We start from the raw sequence: 19,388 nt of genomic DNA, 5'->3' as shown, positions 1-19,388 counted from the left end.
GAACATGGCAGTGGGCCAGATCCTGAGGGCAGGCACTTGGTCAAGACAGTCCACCCTTACGGCTCACTACCTAAAAGACTGTTCTAGGAAATCTTTGGACAGCTTCTCTCTTGGTCCCGTCATTTCTGAGCTCCAGAAGATTTAAAGGCGTAGCCCCGGGGAAGCCATGGGCGGTAAGTTCAAGAGACACAGGTTCCTTCCTTACCTTCACCCCCCCCGGTATCACCCTTCCCCTCCATTACTTTTGATCCCTTCACCTACCATGGGGTACACGTTCAGTGAATGCATAAGTCTCCGAAGACTCTTAGAGAAGTGAGTTACTTAGACACTAAGATAGTTTTTTGCGTAGTTTTTCCTAGTTTCTTGTTTCTCTTTTTGGGTCAGCAGAACCTAGCCTCCTATCTAGGTTCGTTTTTCCCTTCTCCAGACGGTCTCTCGGTCCGGAAGGCCACTTCCACCTCCTTAAGTATAAGTCTCCTAAGAAAGTAGTTCAAGGTAAGTACTCCGTGTTGGAACAAATCACAAATTTTAAGTGATTTGTATTTTTCCTAACAGTACTTACCTCGAACTACTTTCCGGTTATGGCCCACCCATCCTGCCCCGAGTGCCTTACAGGACTTTTAGAACCTTACCTATCATAAACTTACTGGAGGTCGAGACCTGGGCGAGCACGCTCTCTGACCCCGGGTCGCCTCATGGCGCGTATTCCTCCGCCAGAGGTACCCACTATAGAAAACGGAGGTTGGGGAAACTACACAAAGTTCTGGTCGGTTGGGAGGAGATCCCAGATACTCCTAAGAAAGTAGTTCGAGGGAAGTACTGTTAGGAAAAATACAAATTAATTAAAATTTTGTGATATTCCATATATAAACTATAAAAAACGAACAAAATAAGAGGAAGAGAAGTAAGATAGTGTGCCCGAGTGTACCCTCAAGGAAGAGAACTCTACCCCAGGACAGTGGAAGACCATGGTACAAAGACTATGGCACTACCCAAGACTAGAGAACAGTGGTTAGATTTTGGAGTGTCCTCCAAGAAGACCTGCTTAACATAGTTAAATAGTCTCTGGCACCCTTACTAAGAGGAAAATAACCACTGAACAATTACAGTGCAGTAGTTAACCCCTTTAGGGAAGAATTGTTTGTCAATCTCAGTGTTGTCAGGTGTATGAGGACAAAGGAGAATATTTAAAGAATAGCCCTGACTATTAGGTGTATGTGTAGGCAAAAGGAAAATGTACCGTAACTTGAGAGAAAGGTCCAATGTAGTACTGTGTTGCCAGTCAAAGGACCCAATAACACTCTAGCGTTATTATAGCAACGGATGGCTGGTGCCTTGGCCAACCTACTACGTCACATTTGCTTTTTGCTTGTTAGGGACCAGATGTGCCGTCTCTCTCCTGGTAATCTAAGTGAATACTGGCTTAAACACTTTAAAATCTTTTCCATTTCATGAGTGTCTGATCTTGAGAAATTCCCATATGCGGGTTTACCATGGTGTTAAAAGGACACCCTTCATGTCACCTGTGGAGACCGATCCTCATGCCCTTTGTCCTGCTTGTAGATATCAAGCCTGCTCGCAGGTGTCTCCTTGTAATGAGTGACAGGAGTGGTTATCCTCCCATTGGGTGCAGTTCAGTAGTGGGTGAAGAAGTCCAAAAGGGATTATTCTCCTTTGGGATCTTCCTCGAAGCCGAAGAAGTCCTGACTTCTAACTTTGGCGTCTCGTTCCCTCCCCATTGACACTGCCCATTAGGTCCCCTCTGGAAGACGAATGAGTAAAAGTGATGACCGTTTGACTGTATACAACACTTGATGTTCATGCGACTCCATCGCTACCCTTAGTGAAGCAAAGCTGACCTCGGCTGTAGGGGAGTCTCTTTCTATTGAAGTTTAGCCTTCCTCAGGAATTTCTGGTTCCCCCCTCTAAGGAATGGCTTTTGGAGGAGCTACAGTTAGGGACACACCTGGAATGCACACCTTTTTCCCCAGGGATTGACCACGGTCTTCTCCTCCGAGACTGCAGTGGGTGACCCGCCAGAGCATCTCACACCCTTAGCTGCAACTACCTACGCATCTGCTCTTCCACCCTCATACATGTAGCTCTGGCATACGAATGAGAGCTGTTGGTGACGTGCTCCTCGGAGTTACCAGTTGGGAGAATCTGAGGCAAATCCAGAAGCTGACCATGGTCAGTCTTCTAAGTTCACTGATTATACTGTGCACTCTCAACCTGAGTTCAATCAGTGTACTGAGATTTAAAGTCCGCTCATGAATGGCTGTGGCAAGGGACAATTACAATGTCTTGGCTAGCAGGACAATTCCGTAGAGACTGACCTTATAATTGTACATTCGATCAGTGCCCAAGTCCCCTCTCCATCCAAGCTAGGACTAGCGAGGTACAGGCAGTGGCTGCTATTGACTCTGCAGGAAGACTTACAGGCGTATGAAGCACCAAGGGTCTCCTAGTGTTGAACACCTCTCGTCCGCGAGCGAGGCCATCCTCACCTGAATGGTCCCCTTCATGAGGATTTAGGAAACGAGTGCTCGATTCGTTGATGCCTCGTTCTAACTCCTCAGCAAGAGAACGATGGGGGTACGGAGGCTGTTTTCCTCATTCCGCCCCTCACCGTCATGCCTTAACAAAGTGTTCTGTGTTTTTATGAGGCCAGGCCTTTTGGGACCTGCACCTCTGGCTTCATCCCCTTCTGGGGAAGAACCTTCTTTACCTGCTGTGCGTCAACGCACAAAAAATCCTTTGCAGCCTTGCTTGCCCTGTCCAAGCCTGCGCTTCCTCCTGTAGGAGCACACAAGGCTACATTACAACTTCCTGGTGGAGTGCTTATGAGTGATTGTGCTTTGTATCGTGCAGCTCTGGCGCGTAGGCGCACAAACCTTAGTTTTGTGAGTGGGTCTTGCGCAGTGATGCACACCCGACCACTTGAGTTTTAGCAAGGTGGGCTCTAAACACCTCACGCAAAGGAAGGTCTGAGCGCTGCTTCTGGCAGTAGAGTATCCTAGATTCAGGCCTTACTGGATTGAGAATCTCTGTATTATAACTGATGATCCAGACCAATTTTTACTTTGCCCTGTGAGGGGTCTGATGAGTTATTTGAAATGAACTGCAGGAGCTCGCCTACACGTCAACAAACATTTAGTGAGTACGGGCATGGTCAAGAGTCTTTTTGTATTCGACAGGCCATAGATCAGGCTTTGAATCCAGACTCTTCTCCATAAGGTCGTAGACCAAGAGCTCACAATGTTGGGACATCAGTATGTCCCTAGCATTAAAAAAAACTATTCTGTGGTGCAGGTACTTCGGGTATGTGTTTTGAAGTGGTAGACAACCTTTACAGCCTACTACCTGCAAGATTGTAACACACAGGAACCTGGATACATTTCGTCATAGGTCCTGTTATAAATGCACAGCATGTAGTTTAAGATGCTTCAGTCCCCTTGCAGGACAAGTAGCAGTCTGTTAAGGGCAGACGTTACCCTGGCTTAGTCTGGGATGAAGGGCAACTTCTTCCTTCATCTTCCCCTCTATTGGGGCACAGCACCTGTGGAACTCGGCAAGCTTTCCTCCTCCGTTTACAGGTAATAACCATATTACTTGCATAAAGGATGTATGAAGTATATTTATGTCCCTGTTCTACCTGCAGTGGAGAGTCGGGCAATGTCTAGGTTAAGTAAGCAGTGTTTTCACTACAAGAATTCTTCCCTGGTAAAGTCACACGCATACTGATTACCCAGGCCATTAGCTCTCGCACATAGTCGAGAGTTAGCGAGGTGTCAGGGTGCCTCTATCAAGCTTTTGCAAAGCACATTCACATGCCGGGTCAAGTTGCCGATTAATTGGTTAAGACTTTCACCCACCTAAAGTTGTCTCTCCATACTAACGAGTAAAATGGTTTGTATTAGGTGTTGGAAAGTGACAAAATTTAAAGCAATTTGTATTTTTCCTAACTGTACAAAACGAGCTTTTTACCCATACATGGCTTGCTATGACCTATGCAGTCAAAAGTGTCAAAATCACCAGTGTGTGTGTGATGGGGTGGCTTGTCTACGCCCTGCTAATTAGCAGCGTAATGTTAAGCTTTGCTAAAAGGTTTTATGGCTAGTTAAAGCTTTCGCCGAAGTATGTACAGTATTCATAATAAATAGCTTAAGTTTTGTATCATCATCATCTCCTCGTATGCCTATTGATGCAAATTGCCTTGAAGATTTTGCCAATCTTCTCTAACTTGACCTTTCAATTCAATACTTATCCATTCATCATCTACCTCACGCTTCATAGGCCTCAGCCATGTAGGCCTGGATCTTCCAACTCTTCTAGTACATGGTGGAGCCCAGTTAAGTGTTTGATGAACTAATCTCTCATGAGGAGTGCAAAGACCAAGCCCAAACCATCTCCATCTACCCCTCACCATGTTCTCATCCACACAATGGAATTTTGGTAATCTCTCTTATACAGTGGTTTTATTTTAATCCTCTCTTGCTATTTAACTTCCAATATTCTTCTGAGGGTTTTGATCTTGAATCTACAAAATCAGTTGGATATTGCTTCATTGTCATACCATGACTCACGTCCATACAGTAACACCGGTCTCACTAAACTGATATAGATTGATTTTTTAAAAAAAAATTTCTTTTGCCTTTTTTTTTTCAACTTTATAAAATAATCTGTGTGTTGAAAGTATGCCACTTTTCGTCTGCATTTGAGAGATGGCCACTGCTACAATTAGCATTAATAGCCACTGCTACCTTGGCAAGTAGCACTGACAGACACTGCTACCTTGGCAAGTAGCATTGACAGACACTGCTACCTTGGTAAGTAGCATTAACAGCCACTGCTACCCTGGCAAGTAGCATTGATAGCCACTGCTACCCTGTTTGTATAGTTAGGAAAATTACAAATTACTTTCAAATTTGTCTTATTCTTTCATTCTACCTTGTTTCGAGTATTAGTTGCCTGTTGGTCTTTAGCTGTTTACTCGCATCTTAATGTGTTGGGTAGAAACTTAAGGTCTACTAGATTTCTTATAATTTATCTGATTATCAATCTGTAGCACCATCATTTAGTTAGTTCTTAATGCATGGTACATGAGAGATCTTCCGAGACAGTACCATCCTCTACAATGTACTAGGTATACAGTAGATTCTAACAGCCATATCTTACCCATCATAAGCAACATAACTACACAGTATTTCTATTAGTTTTATTTTAGCTGACTAGAATGAGGAATGATCTTTCTAATCTGATGGTTGCATTTGTGTGAACTTCTAAAGTTCAAACTTCTGGTAAGTGCTTTTCTGTTGAGGTGGTAGTCAAAATTGTATTTTGTAGTTTATATTTGACTGATCTATTTTAATGTTACTGATCTTCAAATATTTAACAATTTTTATTCATTACATTTTAAAGCTTTGGACTTTCCACCTTTTTCCATGGAAATATCCACATCCGAGTTTATGGGACTATTCTCGGAAAAAAGCAAATAGTTTCATCATCATCTACACCTATTGATGCAAAGGGCCTCAATTGTTTACAAGATTTTTATTTTTTCATTATGCTATAATGTTAAAGAGAAAGGAAGGTGTTGAAGAAAGAATGTTCCAATTGGAAAAAAAGATAAGCATCATTTCATGAAGTGCAATGTGAGATAGCACGCTATAGAATATGAGGTTGAATGGTACCCCATACTGTGAGGAAGCTATATTCAAACATTTACCCTCTGATATAGTATAGAATATAAAATTGTTTCCTTTAAAAGTGAAAAAACTCGTAGTAAATGATATGCTTCCTTTAACTACTGAGGCTTTTTGGACTTAAGATTTGTTCCGACGCGATATACAAACCTTGTAATCATTTGATATAGGAATTCGCTTCAGCTCAGCTGAAACAGCCGAAGAGATATTAAAACCAGGTAGTTGTGCTAATTGGTTGGCTGGCGGTATGGGGCGGAGTTTACCTCCCCCCCTCCCCCTCACCGCCAGCCTGCTTTCCCCATTCACTCGCTTCGGCTCAACGTGGATGGTTGTCTACTCCGCTCTCTATGCTTCAGCCTTTTGCTTTCTGTTGTTGTTGTGTAATAGTAATGGACGAGAAAATTACTCGTAAGATGCGATGTTGCGTAGGCCGTAGTGGGCGCTGCGGTAGGTGGCTTTCGTCACCTTCTGTAGACCCGCTTACGCTCTGCCCAACATGCAGGGGAAAACCTTGCTTTCAAGGTTCTCCTTGCCGTGAGTGGGAATCCTGGCTGCCCTTGCAGTGGCAAGCTTTTGAGAACAGACACAAATATCGCCGAAACCCTAAAGCTTTTTCTGCTTCGGAGAGCTCATCTCTTTCGAAGAAGAAGAGGAGTGGGGAGCCGGTGCAAAGAAACTACCACAGTCAAGTCTGCTCACGCCCTCTCCGAGTCGGAGGAGTGTGCGAGTATGATTTTGGGAAGCTTGGATTCACAGCCTGTCGGGGATTTTTCGGGTGTCGCCGGGGAAGAGGGTGACCTTAGCGCTCCCGCTACTTCGGCAATCTCGAGGGACACCCTACAGATCGTTGGACCGTCTGATACGGATGACGACACGTTACCTGATAAAATTGGGGAACTTTGGGCGTCTCTCGGATTATCAGGTAAGCCTGACTTGGATTTGTTAAAACACCGTTTAAACAACATATGAATGACACGATTGATAATGAAAACTTGAATGTATATGATTTGGCAACTTTATCAACTCCCATCGGTATTGCTGATGAGCGACAACACATCCGTGGTCGCGTACGTCAACAAGCAAGGGGACACGCTCTCACGTTCCTTGCAACAGTTGACGAGGCAGGTGTTTCTGTGGGCAGAGTGTCAACACTTAACCTTGTCACCCAGGTTCATTCCAGGCAAAAGAAATGTTCTGGCAGACGCCCTAGGTCGCAGGAACTAGGTAATAGGGGCAGAATGGTCTCTTCACCCTTTGGTCGCCAGTCGAGTACTCGACCTCTGTGGAGAACCATGCATCGACCTATTTGCAACATGGCACAATGCCAAGCTTCCCGTTATTTGCTCTCGAGTACCAGATCCTGAGGCTGCGTTCGAGGATGCACTGCAACATCCTTGGGATCTAATGGATTGCTATGCGTTTCCCCCCTTTTACTTGCTTCGCAGAGTCCTGTCTCGGGTCCTAGTAATCCCAGGACTCAGGGTCTCTCATTGCCCCACTATGGCCAGACATGGAGTCGTTTCCCGATCTGTTGTTGCTCCTGGTCGAGGCACCAAGAGAGCTACCCCACTGGCCCAATCTCCTTCGGCAACCCTTGTTGAACAGGCACCACCAGGCGGTGCAGTCGCTCAGACTTCCACACAGGGAGACTATCCAGCATCTCCTCAGGACGCGAGGGTTTTTGCGACTCGCTGCGAGAGAGATGCTTGGGTACCTTAGAAGATCATCCTCCTCAGTCTACCAGGGGAAGTGGTTGGTCTTCTGTGATTGGTGTAGTGGAAGGGGTATCTCTCCTGTCGGAGCCTATCTGGCTCAGATCGCAGACTTCCTAGTCTTTCTTTGTAGAGATGAGCTCCTGTCGGTTTCTGCCATTAAAGGGCAGCCTTGTAATGGTGTTCCGTCTGAAGGGCATAGATATCTCCAACGCCCTAGAGATTTCTATGCTCATTAAGAGCTTTGAACAGTCATGTCCCCCGAGGGAACTTCGAGTTCCCCAGTTGGATGTCACCTTAGTTCTTGGGTCTCTTACTCGCGCTCGTACGAACCCTTGAGCCGTGCCTCAGACAGGCACATGACCCTGAAGACACTTTTTCTGCTAGCCTTAGCATCGGCGAAGAGAGTTGGGGAGTTACACGGCCTCTCTTGTAATGTCACTCACGCAGATGATTGGAAGAAGATCTCCTTGAGTTTTATACCAGAGTTTGTGGCCAAGACTCAGAACCCAGCGATTCACGATCCCAGGTTCGAGGCCTTCACTATTCCTTCCGGACCGGATGCGGCGAGCGGCAGTTCATGTGAGAGGCTTCTCTGTTCCGTCAGGTGTCTCCGGCGCTATCTTAAAGCGAACTCGGCATCGCAGACCTGAATGTCGACGACTTCGTTAACAACGGCAGAGCCAAGAGGCAGGTAACGAGGAACACGATATCCTTCTGGATCCGGGAAACCATCCGCAAGGCGTATGAGACTTCTTCAAGAGTCCAAGCACCAGCGAGGGTTAAAGCTCACGAGATCAGGGGCATTGCCCCCACACTCGCTTTCAAGAGAAATCTTGCAGTGGGCCAAGTGCTGAAGGCTGGCGTTTGGAAAAGCCAGACCACCTTTACGGCTTTTTACTTGAGGGAGTTTACGCACAAGTCCTTGGACACCTTTGTTCTTGGCCCAGTGGTAGCGGCTCAAGTTATTGTCTGACCTCTCCAGTTCCTCCGGGACAGGGAAGTCTCTTGTCTTGATTTTATGGTATGTGTGGCAGTGTGAAAGCAGTCTGCATGTGATCCGCCTTTCTCTCTGTCTCCTCCCTTGGAGTTCCATACATCAAGACAAGTCTTCCCAGGTAAGATTGCTAGAGTTTGTTTAAAGGTATTCTCCCCCCGTCTTCTGCTAGGCAGGGAAGACGGTGGATGTATAAACCCTTTGCATTTTGGTTTTGTAGGTTCATCCAGTCACTTTGACCCTAGGGTCGAGTGTCTCTTACATTCACGCGCGCTCAGGTCGCGAGATGCACTTACACATCGCGCGGCGGCTCCCAGTCTCTCAGACCCCACCATCATTATGTCGGGTCAAGAGACAGTTAGGTGGATTTAGTCCTCTGCTCTCATTCGAGTCCAGGTCTATATCCGGGCAGTAACCTGTCCACAAGCAGCAAAGGCAAACCTCCCACCATCCAGCGAGTCTTACTATATTAAATGATTACGAGGTTTACATATCGCGGCGGAACAAATGACAATTTGTCCTAAATTGTATTTGTCCACCCCTCTCATGTTCCACATTGAACGTAAAGCGTTTGAATGAGGAAAGGAGGCTGGCAATGTGGGGGGGGGGGAGCTAAGCTCCGCCCCATACCGCCAGCCAACCAATCGGCACAACTGCCTGGTTTTACTGTCTCTTCGGCTGCTTCAGTTGAGCTGAAGCAAATTCCTATATTAAATGATTACAGGTTTGTACATACATACATCCCCCAATTTTGGGGGGTAGCCGACATCAACAAATGAAACAAAACAAAAAGGGGACCTCTACTCTCTACGTTCCTCCCAGCCTGACAAGGTACTCAACCGAGTTCAGCTGGTACTGCTAGGGTGCCACAGCCCACCCTCCCCCGTTATCCACCACAGATGAAGCTTCATAATGCTGAATCCCCTACTGCTGCTATCTCCGCGGTCATCTAAGGCACTGGAGGAAGCAGCAGGGCCTACCGGAACTGCGTCACAATCGCTCGCCATTCATTCCTCTTTCTAGCACGCTCTCTTGCCTCCCTCACATCTATCCTCCTATCACCCAGAGCTTTCTTCACTCCATCTATCCACCTAAACCTTGGCCTTCCTCTTGTACTTCTCCCATCAACTCTTGCATTCATCACCTTCTTTAGCAGACAGCCATTTTCCATTCTCTCAACATGGCCAAACCACCTCAACACATTCATATCCACTAGCTGCTAACTCATTTCTTACACCCGTTCTCAACCTCACCACTTCGTTCCTAACCCTATCTACTCGAGATACACCAGCCATACTCCTTAGACACTTCATCTCAAACACATTCAATTTCTGTCTCTCCATCACTTTCATTCCCCACAACTCCGATCCATACATCACAGTTGGTACAATCACTTTCTCATATAGAACTCTCTTTACATTCATGCCCAACCCTCTATTTTTTACTACTCCCTTAACTGCCCCCAACACTTTGCAACCTTCATTCCCTCTCTGACGTTCATCTGCTTCCACTCCACCATTTGCTGCAACAACAGACCCCAAGTACTTAAACTGATCCACTTCCTCAAGAAACTCTCCATTCAACATGACATTCAACCTTGCACCACCTTCCCTTCTCGTACATCTCATAACCTTACTCTTACCCACATTAACACTCGACTTCCTTCTCTCACACACCCTTCCAAATTCTGTCACCAGTCGGTCAAGCTTCTCTTCTGTGTCTGCAACCAGTACAGTATCATCCGCAAACAACAACTGATTTACCTCCCATTCATGGTCATTCTAGTCTACCAGTGTTAATCCTCGTCCAAGCACTCGAGCATTCACCTCTCTCACCACTCCTTCAACATACAAGTTAAACAACCACGGCGACATCACACATCCCTGTTTCAGCCCCACTCTCACCGGAAACCATTCACTCACTTCATTTCCTATTCTAACACATGCTTTACTACATTTGTAGAAACTTTTCACTGCTTGCAACAACCTTCCACCAACTCCATATAACCTCATCACATTCCAAAGCTTTAAAAAAGGTATGTCCCTGAGGAAAAAATTGCTCTATTGATTTCTTAAATTATCTAAGACAATCAAACTTTCAAATATATGCAATCATCTTTGCAAATACTGTAGGCAAAAAAATATTATGTAGCTCAGCAGTCTTTATTCATCAACCTGAGGTGATCTTACCAGAGAACACTGTGCTAAGGTACAGCCTTTGGGATGGGCTTTCATATTGAATTGATAAATTTAAAAAGATTAGGATAAATGATATAACATTTGTCAAAATATGATGTCCTTAAATTTGTCATCCTGTAGTGCAATAGGCTTTACTCTTGCTGTATATGTGAAGTTACTGTTTGCATTATTGAATGTTTTAGCTTTATTTCTTGTGTATTAAACCTAGCTTAATCTCTTTTTGTATGTAGACAAAGTCTAATATGACCATACGTGCAAAATCCTTGTAACTTTGGCTACATGGTGCATTTTGTGCACAAGAGTGCTGGTTAGATTTTCCGGCCCATTTGCAGAGCCATATGGCCTAAATTCATGTATCCAGTACTCTTATTTGAATTTTTTTACACTGGAATTGTAATGGGGGTTGTTTGAATGCTCACAATGTGTTACAGAAAAAGCTTTAATGGGGAGACTATTTACAAAATAGGCATTCTTACTTAAGTTAGTTGTCATATTAGTTTATTTTATTCTATTATGTCCGTAAATACAGTTTGTATGTATTATATGTGCATTCATTGGTAGCTGAAATTATAGTCATGTATTTCTTTTCCAACTAGGGCTGTAGTTAGCAACGAATAATAATAGTAATAATAATAATTATATGATGTCAATGTATGTTGTCCCTATTTTAAGACATTTGAACACATGAATACATGTGCTTAAGGTAATTGTCTGCTCTGTAGACTTTAGTTTGACTTTAATAAAGGCCATATTTCTGATGCTCATCTAGGAAATTATTGGATTTGTTTGTATATTACTTCAGAGGTTATAGAGAAAATTACTGTTAATGGACACCATAGTAATTACAGTAATGTATTTTCTGGTGTTCCTGAGGGTAGTGTTCTTGGTCCTTTACTTTTTATATATTTATATTGCTTTATATTGCATACACTTGTTGATTTGGCATGAAAACAAACTTGTTGCTAATGTACGAGTACAGTAGATGATTATACCCTTTGTGCGTCTTACATATCATAAGTGTAGACCTTTGGTGCTGAACAGAGATTTATTTAAATAAGTGCACATGGTATAATATGGGGAAGGATGTTGCATCACAACAAAACTCAAAGGGTGGGTAGTGTTAGGTCTGAGACATTGGATTTTCTTCATTCCTCAAAACATTTAACACCCAAGTTTTTATCTTTGCTGAAGTCATACTCTTATTAAAGGACTAAGGTTTTTATAGATAGGAAAAATACAGATTAACTTAAGAAATTTGTGATTTTCAGTTGTATATACTGTTCAGTACAATATTTTTCTTTACTGTTAGGATTTACCTGAATCAATGAGAAAAAGTAGCGATATTTTTTAATGGGTATTCATAACGTCAACCTTTCAGCCTTGCTTATGTAAGGCTACATTATATATAAGTTCACATGTATGGTTTGAGCAAACATTTACCTTCTAGCCAAATTCTAATGCTGTATACTATTCAGAAACTGGTATGGTAGGAATAAAATTAATTGAAGAAGGTAATGTTTATACAGAAATAGTAACAAACTCTGTATATTCTTGTAGTTAAGATTACTAGGTGCTTAACCTGAGTAAATCCCAGACAATGTTAGATGGCTGTGGTCATTTTTCAAGATCCTTTATGCCTTCATTGATCTAAACTGTAAATTAGATACAGTACTTGGTAGTTGGTCAACTGTAGTCATTTACTGTCATAATGTGGATGAACGTGGGTTTGCAACCTGATCCCAAACTGCTAGCTCAAAAGTGTATAGGAAATACCTGTATGCTCCGTCATAAGAGGAACTGGTTTATATATGAAAGATTTATTTACTTTATATTATGTAATATTGTTTATATATTAGTGTTCTCAGGTGAATGTTCATTATTTTGTTAATGTTGCTGCAATCCTTAATTGAGGTGCAAGCTGTCATAGTTTTACACACTTATAAAAGTGCCTGCCTTTTTATTTTATGGTAAAGGCTTAATATTGATTTATTTGAATACTGTGCAAGCATTAATACTTTATCCTTCCCACTGGTAATAAGATTCTCATCATTAAGTCCGATTCATCTACCTTCATCAGATTTCAAGAAGTGCTCGCTCCCCACAGGTGAAGATTTTGGTCCCAAACAGCACTGCTGGGATGATTATTGGGAAAGGCGGGACGTACATAAAGCAAATTAAGGAAGATAGTGGAGCTTATGTACAGATATCACAGAAAGCTAAAGACCAGTCTTTAGCAGAACGTTGTATAACAGTTATATGTAAGTTTATGTGATATTTGTTTTGTTTACTGTTGCTTCTGGTAAGTTTTGGTTGTTAAATGAGAAACTTGTAAATTGCATCTTCAGGGCTTTTGTAACTTTCTACCTATTTATTCTCTCTTGAAACATATTTTGCATGCAAAAAATATGCAAGTTGAACTGTTGTTCTTATGCTCAATGATTGATACTGTTATATGTTTTCTTGTTATCTAATTCTCATAACTAAAGAAGGTAGTTGAGTGTTATTTATTTCTTTCTTTGATCATTTTGTAATATGGGCGACATTTAAGGAAGCAAGATATTCTAAAGTTTTTTTATATTAGAAATTTTGGTAAATAAAGTGTGATCTACGTTAATATAACTATTTTGTCGTTGGTTTGGTATACAATTGGCCCTACTTAAATTCAATTTTGTAATAAGAATTTTGTGAATTTAATAGAGATTTAGTTCTCAGGCAATAATTAGGAAGATGATTTTCCTGCACATACTTTTAATGTTTTGTATATTTACGCAAATTCCATATTACGCTAGATTACGTTGCACAGGGTCAGGTTGGTATCAGGGTAAAGCATCTGAATTTAGGACTGTCTTGATAGAATTTTTATTGGTCATCATTGATTAGATATGAAATGTGTTATGTACCAATCATATTGATACTACATGTAACATCACTGATTAATTACACAACCATTATTATCCTGTATATTAAGGTGTTCTGTATTTCAATTCTATCTCTCCCTCACAGCAAATGATGTAGAGAACAGCAAGAGTGCCTGCCTAATGATTTTAGCCAAAATAGTTGAAGACCCACAGAGTGGGACTTGTTTGAATGTTAGTTACGCAGACATCACTGGACCTGTTGCTAACCCTAATCCCACTGGCTCTCCCTTTGCAAATTCTCCTGGCGGACAAAATGCTCAAAATGGCACCATCGGTGGTTTATCCAATCCACTATCTGCTGGTGAGTGTGTAATTTCCTTTAGTTCAGTAACTTGCATTAATATTTTGCTTGTGCCATTTTGTTTCACCTTCCCTTTCTGTTCTGTATTTTAGAAACTCATATAAAAATGTGTTTCACTTGAGTAAAAGGTGAGTCACTTTTATGTGTTTCATGCTGAGATTTTTGTAATGGAATTTTAAAGTGTCTCTTGGTGTGGGTGTACAGTATTCAGAATCCAATAAGACAGGTTAGCTTTACATAATCTTGCTTATTTCCCACTTCGTCACACACTCCTATAGCTCCTTAATGGTGTATGAAAATCTACCCTTTATTCTTCCTCTTCACAGCCATGTATACTTTCATTTCTAGCTACATATTGGTACATTTATTAGCTAATAGACTAAATGGTATTATTTCGTTGATACTGTATGTGCTGCATGGTTAGCCTCTAATATTTTTCTACCTAAAATTACGTGAAAAATCTGTTATAAAAAGAACCCATATATGTTTCTTTTTGGGGAAAAGTACAATCTGGAAAGTAGTCATGCTATTTTTACCAAAAATTTTGTATGTGACCATGGTACTACAGTATGTATTAAATGTTATGGATGGTGTTGCATTGTGTGCTGTAGATTACAAAGAGTGTGTGTAGTATGGTCAAAATATATAAGGGAATCAAAGGGTGAAGAGAAGGAAGTTATCAACCTGTTGCAGTAGATGGATAGGTCTCGGAGGTAAAGCAGCTCTCTTTAAGAGAAGTATTGAACTATGAAGCAAGAGTTGAGAGGTTTGTAAGAAAGGACCTACAACAAGGATTAATTAGACTGAGAGGGAGATTTACTAATAGTAAATAGGATTATCCTATTAGTGGAGAGCAGTTATAATAGGTATATAAGGCCTGTATTATTCTAGGCAGCAAAAACATGGGCTCTGACAAAAGAAAGTTTAAATTTTTAAAATGGTAACACCATAGAATGTGTGGATTATGACTGAAGCGCATTTGTAAGACTGTATCAAGAATAAGAAGTTAGGTGGGAAATGAGGTGTCTAGAAGCTTCAGAACAATTGAAAACTAAAATATTAGGGTGTTTTGGATGAACAATATGATTACAGTGTATGAAGACGAGAACATGACTGAAGATATTGGGGAGAACTGTCATGTCTTATCCCATAAAAGGAAAACCTGATGTAAAGATGGTGGTAATTATATATAAATATATTACATACTAAATGTATAGAAATGCATTGCTCTATTAGATTAGATGTATATATTCAATTCCATAAAAAAATTAAGGTTATTACTGTTCATTGGTTTTGATAGTGATAAACCTTATACCATTGAAAAATTGTTAGTTTTTTATCATTTCCATGAAAAATCTTACCTAGAATAGAACAGTCTATTAAGTGAAAGTGCCAACTTTACCTCTGAATAAAAACTAAGAGAAAAAGTTTTTCCCTCGGCTGTCATAGCCCTTCAAATAAAGCTGCTGAAACAACCACCAGTTACAAAGAAGCGATTTAATGGGGTACAGCGTGTTCAAACTTAAATGTTTTTATGTTGAGAAGGCTAACATTAAAGCCTCTTAATAGTTCGTATGTGAAAGATCTATTTTAATATAGTTACTGTTCTTAGATTATTGGATTTTGATTGTTCATTACTTCTCATACAGTTTATTGCCTTATTTCCTTTCCTCAACGGTGCTATTTTTCCCTGTTGGAGTCCTCGGACTTATAGCATCCTACTTTTCTTAGTAGGGTTGTAGCTTAGGTAGTAATAGTGACATATAAACAAAGTTTCAGATTTTAAGTAGTCGCTGCCGCAATAACATCTTTGCTATTTTATCTCATGGTTTTAGTGATAATTTTACACGTTTTTATACTTTTAGACTGAGTATGCCAAACTACTTTTGTTCTAGTTTATCATTCTACTCTATTCAGGTATGTCCCGGATATTGCTTTAAATGTAAACTTAAGTTTTTCTTGGATTAGGTTGTTCTTCCCCTTCTATCCTTTGCTAAAACACTGAATGTTTTCTATCCCATCGTTGCTCTCAATATGCTTTTTGTTGTGAGGAAATGTTACTGGGGACAAAAAATTTGTGTATTTTAATTGCCCAAATTGTAATGAAAGGTAGGAAGGAATAAAAAACAAAAAAAAACAAACAAAGGGGATTAAGTTAGTCAGACTGAATCTGAATTCAACATTCTGTTCTAGCAGTGAATGTTTGAATAGTTTGCATGGGCTTTTTTTTATGATGGTTTAGATCAAATGGTTTTGAACAATTTTTGATCTTATAGACTACACAATCTTTCTGGTTCATGGAGTTAAATTTTTAGTTTTGATTTATAATGCTTTGTCCTCAATAGTTTTTACACCCACTGGGGGTTTCTGACAAGTTCCCTGTTTTGACATTGTATTCTGGTGATGTGCTAACCTATTTCTTTTCCTATAATTTTTGAATCCAAATGTTTCATTGTATTTGTATTCAAGGGGGTTGAACAAGTCTAGTGATTACAATCTTCTTCGTGTTGACGTCATGCTAAGTAGTCTTCATGAATTATTCGTATTTACAGTACAATGGTACCTCTACATACGAATTTAATCCGTTCCACAACCGACTTCGGATGTAGAAAATGTTAGGATGTCGAAACTAATTTTCCCATAAGAATACATTGAAATAGGATTAATTGTGGTTGAGCCCAAAAACCTATGATAACTTCTTAATAAACTACTACACATAATTTCCCATGAGAATAATGCACACTAAATTAGATAATAGACATGTAAAAAAGAAGAATTATCAAAAAATGATAAATAAGAAACGGGTTTTTAGCGTCACTTTACCTTAGAAACTCCAGCGCAAGTGTTGTTGATCTTGCTACGCAGAGAGGAGACGGACGGGCGGCGAGGAGGTAGAGAGGTTAACTACGATAAGCGTACATTACCGTAACTTATTCTAACTTACACTAAGTGAACTTTAACATAACTTAGCTTATTTTATTTTTTATTTTTTATTTTTTTTTAAATTTTCTTTTTGATGATTGATTTTAATCACTTTCACTCTCTACACTTAAAATTGATTGAATTTTTTTCTCTTCACTCTTTGCTCTTTTCTTTGAACCACTTCCTTCCTCTTCATCACGAGTTCGCTTCGTAGTTTTTTAAAGAAGCTATCGATAGAAAGTTGCTTGGTACAGCTTTTCAGAATGTTTCGAAAATAAGTTAGGGAAACATCATCAAACTGCGCAACTGCACGACAAACCTGCAATTTCTTTGGATGGTATTTGTCGATGAAGTCAACCACGTCTTGATATTTTCCTAACAACTCTCTTATTTGCGCCAAACCTATTGCAATAATTCCTTGTTTTACTTCTAAAGAAAGCATTCCCTTATTCCTTTTCTCACCACTACCACTACCACTTGCGAAACTAAGCCTTTTAGGACCCATGATTTACGTAAAATACTGTAAAAGGATGAACGTAAAAAATCACGATTAAAACACAGTTAATAGCAGAACGCACAGGGCACAACCACACGAAGCCGAGAGAACAGAGGAATGTCCCAAGCCACGCTAATTGAGGGTCCCTCCGAGGTCGAAGTGCTGCCTTCTATCAGCGGAAATAAAAAACACATCAAGCGCTATGAGCACCGACTACGCGTACGAGTATTGTTTACTTCCGGTGTCGAAAAAAAACATTCGGGTGTAGAGTAGGAACGTGTTCGAATTGTACTTCGCATGTCGAAAAATTCGGATACAACCGGTACGACGAAAATTGCTTACTTCGTGTGTCGAAATAACATTTGGGTGTAGAGTCAAAAATTTGCTCGAATTTTACTTCGGATGTTGGAAAATTCAGATGTAGATACGTTTGGATGTAGAGGTTCCACTGTATAATATTTCTAATTATTGAACCGTGACAGGTTCTATTTTTATTGATTTATATCATGCTAGAATATGAACACTTTTAGCATAATCTAAACTACCCATAATATTAATACTGTATGGTTATATTATATATATCGTTGAACAAAACATTTTGGATTATAATTGCCATTAAATGATTGGTACACATTTGTTTGGGTATCAGTCATCAGCTTCTGAGGTTATATTGATCTATTTTGGGTGAAAGGATAGTTTGCAAGTGTTCTGTTCTCATTTCATCTTGTTTAGTATGCTTTGAACAACAAAAAATTAAAGGTGGGTATTGAATCCTAAATTTTCTGCGATGTCTATTATTGGTACTGTTGCCTTATCATTGGTTTATTGGAAATATGGGAAAATAAATCAAATAATTGACTTCAGTCATTTATTCAATATATTTTTAACTATTTTCTATTTTATATATTACAAGTAGATATTACAGCTTTATGTATCTATTAAAGGAAGCTTCCCATTTTCTCAGCATCTGTAATTATTCTCAACTGACTCACTTATGACTCCTGTTTCCGCTCTATTTAGTAATATCAATTATGAGTTCCTGTAATAGATAGTGATCCAGGAAATATACAGGTCTGCAATAATTCATCCCTCTAAATTATACCAGTAAATTATATAAAATTGAAATAATTTTCAATTCCCATGTTCAGACACCTTTTACCTGCCAGGTGCTGACTTTGTAGTCTGTCTAAACATGGTGGGTGGTCAATATAGATAACAAAAACCATCTCCAGTGTTTTTTTTATAGATCTTCCATGCCCACCAGAAATATATACATATTAGCAAGAAGTAAAGGTAACGAAGTACAGTAATTTCTTTTATATATTCGGAGGGCATCTGTTTGCTTCCAAAATGTTTTCTTGGAAGACATACCACTGACGGCCATTAAACCCATATATTTATTCTTCTCCACCACCGCAGCTACGGGTAAGGGAAGCAGTACAAATTCCTCTTTAATGCATAAAGAATTTTAATCAACAAACCCTCTAAGTGATGACTATAAATCATAAAATCTGTTATTGAATCTCATTACACTATATTCAAAATCAGATAATGAGATTTAGTGATGAGGGAGTTACGGCGTATGCAAGTCATTTTGAAGACCCAGCTAGTCCTGATATAAATAGATATGGTCCTTGAAAAGTCCTGTGACATTTTAAACAACTTTGAATTGGCGCAATATCTTAGGATTTTCAGAAGAGGAAACCTCCACACATCAGAAATGAGGGTGATACATCCAAGAAGTACAGTACTGTATTGCTTGCCTTGAAAAGTTTCTTTATCTTTGGCTTCTAGAGGTGAAACATTTATTACAAATTCATCTTTCTCGATTCCCAAGGGGCTAGACCCATCATTGCACCTGTTGCAGTGTATTGTAGAATATTAGTTGAGGGCATCTGCAGCATTCCTTCAGCCTATATCTGTACTTGTTTTATTCTACTTTACCTCCATTCTTGCTTATTTTCTTACCTTTTGCTGGCCAAGGTCTTCTAAGTTTTACCTCGGTGTATACTCGAGGATTTTTTCCTTGATGGACTTGGGTGCTGAATGGCCTTAAAGGCCTCAGGGACATTCTTTTGAGCCCAAATTCATAAACCCAATCTATCTTTCTCAATTGTGATTAAATTTGAAAAGAAGTAC

At 40.3% G+C, this 19,388-nt stretch overlaps 1 protein-coding gene across 3 annotated transcripts in view; it reads left to right on the top strand.

Moving 5' to 3' along the window:
• Positions 1 to 19,388, top strand: part of ps (RNA-binding protein Nova-1-like protein passilla) — a 100,289-nt gene that overhangs the window by 39,062 nt on the left and 41,839 nt on the right. For 2 of the 3 annotated variants that reach the window (XR_011039404.1, XM_068345988.1), the window contains exons 4-5: positions 12,690 to 12,870; positions 13,616 to 13,831. Coding sequence is in view for 2 of the 3 variants with exons in the window: in XM_068345988.1 (XP_068202089.1) it covers positions 12,690 to 12,870; positions 13,616 to 13,831 (397 nt within the window). In the remaining variant the exon portion in view is untranslated. The remainder of the gene's footprint in view (positions 1 to 12,689; positions 12,871 to 13,615; positions 13,832 to 19,388) is intronic. The other variant, XM_068345989.1, reaches the window with a different exon arrangement.

This window comes from Palaemon carinicauda, chromosome 22 (genome assembly GCF_036898095.1).
Source record: "Palaemon carinicauda isolate YSFRI2023 chromosome 22, ASM3689809v2, whole genome shotgun sequence".
NCBI lineage: Eukaryota > Metazoa > Arthropoda > Malacostraca > Decapoda > Palaemonidae > Palaemon > Palaemon carinicauda.
The sequence above is the reverse complement of the archived record's forward strand: the minus strand, read 5'-3'. Positions and strand labels throughout refer to the sequence as shown.